This window comes from Chamaea fasciata, unplaced genomic scaffold, assembly GCF_029207755.1.
Source record: "Chamaea fasciata isolate MVZ Bird 193981 ecotype frontalis unplaced genomic scaffold, bChaFas1.0.hap1 SCAF_11, whole genome shotgun sequence".
Classification (NCBI taxonomy): Eukaryota; Metazoa; Chordata; class Aves; order Passeriformes; family Sylviidae; genus Chamaea; species Chamaea fasciata.
The window spans coordinates 20,960,024-20,966,814 of record NW_027094096.1 but is presented as its reverse complement, the minus strand read 5'-3'; the positions used below and the strand labels follow the sequence as shown (position 1 = coordinate 20,966,814).

The 6,791-nt window shown below is 51.6% G+C and overlaps 1 protein-coding gene across 2 annotated transcripts; it reads left to right on the top strand.

Moving 5' to 3' along the window:
* Positions 1 to 646: 646 nt before the first annotated feature.
* P2RY13 (purinergic receptor P2Y13) lies at positions 647 to 2,371 on the top strand. Of its 2 annotated transcripts, none has more exons than XM_066193893.1 (2): positions 647 to 684; positions 1,204 to 2,371. In XM_066193893.1, the coding sequence occupies exon 2, from the start codon at positions 1,217 to 1,219 to the stop codon at positions 2,246 to 2,248; it is 1,032 nt and encodes a 343-aa protein (XP_066049990.1). In that variant the 5' UTR covers positions 647 to 684; positions 1,204 to 1,216; the 3' UTR covers positions 2,249 to 2,371. The 2 variants fall into 2 exon arrangements, with proteins under 2 accessions (XP_066049990.1, XP_066049989.1); XM_066193892.1 differs by having other exon boundaries at positions 655 to 675.
* Positions 2,372 to 6,791: the final 4,420 nt, after the last annotated feature.

The window sequence follows — 6,791 nt, the reverse complement described above, 5'->3', positions numbered from 1 at the left end:
CATCAGTCCACAGCCTTCCAGGCAGCAGCAGCTCCTGCCAGGCCTGGGGAGTGGCTGTAAGCAGCACAGTGCATCCCCTGGCTACACGGGCCAAAAAACCCCAGGAATCCATTCTGGAGACCCAAAGGCAAGACCAGGCCCTCGGCCAGTAAGAGCGGGGGCAGGGAGAGGGGCAGCCCCTGAGCACATCAGGGCACATGGCTCTGGAGCTGAGCACCCATTGCGAGGTGGCTCTGAGCCTCTGGCAAGGACTGGTGCCACCCAGAACACGGAATCCTCACACAAACAACAACGAGGAGACACATTTGAGGGTTATCCTGGAATGCTGTAAGGAAACACTCTGTGTTTGTCCATCCCTCCGGCCCAGGTCTGTGCCAGGCACACACAAACCCAGAAATGTGTCTGCCTTGAGACACAGGGTCAGGTTTCCTTTCCTGGCTGAGGAGAAGATGATTTGCTTTCTCACACAGAGCAAAGGGAAGAGAAAAGCAACAGCAAACAGCAAGCAGGCGCCACGTGAAAATGAGGAAGGAAACCACACACCAACAGAAAAAGGTCTCATCTTTCTACACATTTCCCCACTCTGAACACTTGGCTGGAGGCTCCTGCTGACAGAGGAACAGCGGATGAGACGGGGGCAGGACAGGACAGGGACCTCTGCAACAGCTGCTGCAGGTCTGACAGGTACGTGCAGGGTCGGGGTGTTTGGGGGTGAGGGGGTGCCCGGGCAGCTGGTGCTCAGGGCTGGGAGCCACCCATGTGCACCTGATCTTGGAAATGCTATCTAGAGCTGGGCTGAGAAAGGGAAAGAGTGGGTGCTTGGAAAGAGTTACCAGAAGTCACTTTCCCAGAAGTGGCTGGCTTTTGGGCCCTACCATTTCCATTCAATGCAAAAATACATTTCCATGGAAAGACCAACAGTGCTCCAGGCATTCTGCTCTTACACCCTGCTATGACATTACCCTAGGGTAACCCATACTCCAAAATAAGTATGAACCTTTTTAACTCTTCAGTGGATGTTAGCTTATAAACAAATTAAAGTTTGGCAAAGATTTAGATTTTCCACGAACCAGAAGAGAAATTTTGTTTAACACAGACTCGGGTTTTGTGTTTATTGATGCAAACTTGTTGTCGCTGTAAGGAACATGCCATGCTACGTACAGAAGGTTGTGGTTTGTGTTCTCTCCCTCCTCTTCACCCAAGCCTGTTTCCAGTGATGGGAGACTCTGAAAACATGAGCAGTGCTAGTAACAGCAGTGGAGCAGCGTCCCCTGCACAGTGCCACCGTGACACCACCATCACCCACCTGCTCTTCCCAGCCCTCTACACCCTCGTCTTCCTCCTGGGACTGGTGCTGAACGGCCTGGCCTGCTGGGCTTTCTTCCACATCCCAAGCACATCCACTTTCATTGTCTACTTGAAAAACATCTTAGTTTCTGATTCTGTAATGACCCTGATGCTTCCCCTGAAGATCCTGACAGACTCTGGCCTGGGCCCCTGGCAGCTCAAGGCCTTTGTCTGTCGCGTCTCAGCCGTGATATTCTATGACACCATGTACATCAGCATAGTGCTGCTGGGGCTCATCGCCTTCGACAGGTTCCTGAAGATCGTGAGACCTTTTGGGAAGTTCTGGGTGCAAAACTTGACCTCAGCAAAGATCCTGGCCAGCCTGGTCTGGCTCTTCTTCCTTGTTCTCTCTCTGCCCAACATGATCCTGTCCAACAAGGCAGCGACGCCCCAGTCCGTGAGGAAGTGTGCCTCCCTCAAGAGTCACCTTGGGCTCAAATGGCACGAGGCCGTCAACTACATCTGTCAGTTCATCTTCTGGACTGTCCTCATCCTCATGCTGGTGTTTTACGTAATTATTGCCAAAAAGGTGTACGAGTCTTACATGAAAACACAGCAGAAAGGCAACAGATGCGAAAAACGGATCAAGGGGAAAGTTTTCATCATTTTCACCGTGTTCTTCCTGTGCTTTGCCCCATTCCACTTCAGCAGGGTGCCCTACACGCTGAGCCAAACGGGTGCCCACATGGAGTGTCACCTCCAGAACCAACTCTTTGTGGCCAAGGAGAGCACGCTGTGGCTGGCGGCCACCAACGTCTGCATGGACCCCCTGATCTACCTGTTCCTGTGCAAGCCCTTTGTGGAGAAGGTGCTGTACAGGAGGGTGAAGGCTCTCCACGGAACAGCCCAGACAAACCCCAAAACTGAGCTGGACACACGAGTGTCTCCTACCGAGTCCTGATTCTGCAGCTGCACGTTCTGCTCTGCATGTTCATAGGGAACCTGAAAAGTAGTTTGGTTTACTTCTGCTGAAGGACACAAAAGGTGTTTGACAAGTAATATTAACACTCAATAAATGCAGCAAAATGGGTTTTCTATGTACACTCACTGCATAGCCTTAATGGGCAAAAGGCTCTTGCTCAAACTGCCTAAGACAACCACAGGTTAATTCTATCTGCTTTTAACTAAAACAACTCACTTGCCAACAGCTAAGCAGCTTACTGACTCCAGCTGCTCCAAAGGGCAATTCAGCTTTATTTGGGAGCTGTTGGCTGTGTGTGTGTCAGTAGTTCCTACCCTGAGTGTCAGCTTGGCTGCACACCAGGAAAAGGGAAGAGAAGGAGCAGAGGGAAGGACACGGGCCCTTCCCACCCCTCCTGGCCTCTCTCACACATGTGACTGCTTTCCTAGCACCCACAGTTTCACCATCCTTCCTGTCTGCTCCCAGCAGGACTCTGGGGGAGGACAGTGGGGGCAATACCCCAGTTTCCCCCAGGACTGCCCCTTGTTGGGGTGAGCAGAGCACCCAGGGCTGCATGCCCCACAAAGGGGCCCAGAGCCTGTGGTGCTCAGCCCCAGCCCACCACTCACCAGGGAGGATCCCAGAGATGTCCCCCTGGGTGACGCATTCCCGCTCCCCAGTCCCAACGCAGGCAAAGGGCAGGGAGCAGGGGACACTGCCTGTGCCTCCCCACCCAGAGAATCCCTCTGCACCCAGCTCCCAGACTGCTCCCAGAGCTCTACCTGGGCTTCCCAAAGGGACTGTGCCTGCACGGAAACCACATCCTGATCCAAAATTCTGGAATTTATGTCACTCTTTCAAGACAGCAGCATTCCTCATCCCCAACCATCCCTTCTCCTCCAGCTCTTCTGCCAGCTTTACACTCTCTCACACGTGCCACACACTTTGATCACCACTTGACTGCTATTTTTAGAAATTCCTCGTTTACAGCAGCCTAATCCAATCCAGCAGGTTGCTCCATACAGCTTGATTTTTTCCGAGCTGTTTTAGATTGCTGTGCATTAATTACATCTGCCTCTGGGGCTCCCCGGCCTCTGTCACACAGGGAGATGTACGTCTTATTTAGCAACTTCTACCCACTACATCTTCTTCACCTGGTGTATCACAGACCTTCCACAGCTCTAACACTCTTCCTAACTGGAAACTGCACTAATCTCCAACCAGTTTTCAACTGGTTCTGAATTTCCCTATAATCAGTGCTATCTCAGCCATTGTCTATCTCTTGGATTAAATGCTGTTGCATTAAAGGCTCTCCCCACACACATACACTGTTTACAGGATTAACTCTGCTCCTTTAGGAAAAGAAAATATAGTAAAATTCTTAGCTGCTGAAATAGTCAGCACTCCAGTGATTGCTGAGAGGAACATGCAGGGGGCTGGAAACGTTCCTCTCAACCTGCAGACACAGAGTGACGATTAACAGAGGGGCCTGAGCCAAACGCTGGGAGAAGAGGGTCTGTAAACAAGCTGTGACTTTCCACAAAGCAGGTGCCCACTGAAATCTGGGCTCCCAAATCTCGCACAGAGTGGGGAGGAAGTCAGGACACAGCTGTCCATCTCAGTCCTCCCTCTTCCTCTCAATCACTGAGATGCCAAGGTATTCCACACTGCACCCAGCTCTGGATTTACAGAGCAGTGTGGCAGTGGGAAACTAAGAAGATGCTGAAGAACAGGAGTTCGTTTTATTTTCTGGTTTCTGCTTGTGATCGAGGCTCATCCAACGCTGTGCACACACACTGGCAGCTCATACAGGTCAGTGCTGGGAGCCTGTGTGTTAGGGTGGGTGTAACCGCAAAATGGGATGAGTTGGTCCTTAAATAAAGGGTGTGCCAAAGGTTTCTGAAGAGCCTTACTCATCTGTTTTTCAGCAGTTACTTCCTAGGTAGGCTAAAGGGAGCCAAAGCTACCAAGCTCTGTGGCAAAGAAGTGAAGGTGACTGCAATGACAGAACACCTGCCTCATCCACTTAGGGAAAAAAAAGGTCCCTGAATTCTAGCACGTGGGATTTTGCACATTTTTTCTACAAAGTTCTAGATCGCCACCTCCAGATGGAGTAAAAATCACAGCAGTTAAAATGCCTCAAAGTTCAGGTCTCTATGTTTTAAGGCCCACAGAAATAGCCCAGCCAGTATTTTGTTTAGCACGTGATCACACAGAGCGGTGTTTGGAGAGCAGACCTGCCCTGGCAGGAATCCCAGGGTGCAGGCAGGGAGCTCAGCAGCGTGCCATGGAGCTCCTCTGCTGGGCTCCCACATTCCTTCAGGGCAGCCAAGGCATTTATGGAATTCACCGAAGTTTGCCAGCATGTTCAATACAGCAGTCACCATTTTTCCAAACCGAGAAGGTGCTGGCAGTGCCCTGAGCAAACCCTCAGTGCCACCTGACCCGGGTGTGCAGGACAGCGAACACCATTCCCACCTCACCTGTGCTCCCTGCTGCCCATCCATCACACCGTGAGGCAGCAGCAGGGCTCTCCCTCCCCACAGACAAATGTTCCCTGGCATGGCTTGTCCTCAGTCCAGACAACCTGGAAACTGAAAACTGGCACGAGGCTTTGAAGCCACCTGCAGAAATGACCCCTGTGCCAGGCTCCCATGGGCCAGCTGCACACGGAAAGTACTGACACTTGTCCTGAACATCTCCACAGGTCATTGGGTTCCTGAAAAGAGAACTACAGGGCGCTCAGCACGTGAGTTTAATAGGAAATCACTCATTTCTGTACATGGAGGCTTATACAAGTTTTTTATTTTACTTGTGTTCCAGGAAAAGGAAGTATTTTGTTCCCTCACCTAACACGTGCACCCTCCAGTCTTTTGGACTGCTTCTCCCCAGAGTGGCAACATGGCAATTCCTGAGTGCCCAGAGACAAACTGCTCTCCACAGACACCCTGACCCTTGGCACAGCTCCACACATCCCCCCATGCAGGCTCCCACAGCTCCGAGTACTCAGAAAACTCTCACAACACACAGCAGTGCTGCAGGTAATTAAAAATGCAAAGCAATGATTTGCATCCTGAGCAAGAGCTGGGCAGACAAGTCAAGCAGCCGAGGTCTGACCCACACGATGGCCCCTGCACAGAGCCAGCAGGGCACAGGGGCGGACTGCAGGCACCAGAACAGACCTGAGCCCGCAGACAGGATCAGCCAGCCTGGAACTACAGCCTCCCTGGCAGCACACGGGGAGGAACTTGAGGGCAGAGGGGAAAAGAATGGAGCTTTTAAAGTCAGCTCTTAATTAGATCCTTTCCTCCTTCCTTCCCTGTTAGTGACAGGCATCACACGGGGACTGGAGTGATCTCAGGAAAGGGGAAATGCCAGCTCCTCCACCTCCACATCTGCACCTGTAACACTGCAGAGTCCTCCCCGTGCTGCAAGCTCTGATCCTGCTGACTCTTTTCTGCTTTAAACACATAAAGAGCCAGTCCTGTGCATTACCCAGGTGATGAGTCTGCTTTAACATAACCTTGCAGCTCACATTGCTAAATATGGCAGTGAAGACGTTTTAGAATGAGGCAACGCAGTAATTGTTGTAATAACGTTGTTTGGGCTCTTATGAAATCTGAGAGCTGCTCTCTAATCATCGACACACAAAAAGGGACATCCAGCCTGTAAATAAGGCGAACAATAGTTAAGTTACAGGTTACCTCCAGCTTTTCTTTACATCAGACCTCCGCGTTTCTCCCGCGCTGTTTTTACGACGAGCTCCCCACATTTCAGGGTTTCGTGTGTCAGCTCGTCCTGACCTGCTGCAGCCTGGGAGCAGCCAGCAACACGTCTGCCTTGGAGCCTGCTCAGGGATGCCAGGGCACTGGGTTCTAACCCATCATCTCCTGCTGGCACACCAAAATACAGAGATTTGAAAGAAAAGTTAATGTGCCTTGCCCCATATTCAAAAACTGAACAAACAAAAACCCCATTCTGGTGCAAATTCTATGTATTATTTGATCACTACTAACACACCAGTTTTGGTGTGTAAACTCCACTCCCAGAGTGCCAAACCCTGAACACTTGGGTCTCCGCAAGCAATTAAATTACACTTTTTTAAACGTTTCAGTTGTCACTTTCAACTTCATCCCTCTTTCCCCACGGCACATCCTGCTGGTTCTTAGACCCCGGCCTGGGAGACCACCCGGGCACTGGCAGTGCTGAAAAGCAGCAGCACAAATGCAGGCAACACGAGCTGTTGTGCCTGACTGGACTGCAGGAGTGGCTGCATTCCCCGAGTCCACCTGTGCCTTTGGAGTCCAGCTGTGCTCCTGGAGCCTGGCTGCATTCCCTGAGCCCAGCTGTGTCCCTGGAGTTGTGCTCTGCAGAGCACTGTCTCTGGAGCTCGCTGCCTCGTGCAGGGCATTGTTCCAGGAGTGTACAAACCCCTACACATCCCCCGAGTTTTGTTCCCCTGTCCCCAACAGGCAGCTGCCAAACTCTGGAGCACAAGGGACAGACAAAAGAAGGTGAATGGCGGCTGGCACACACCGTCCTA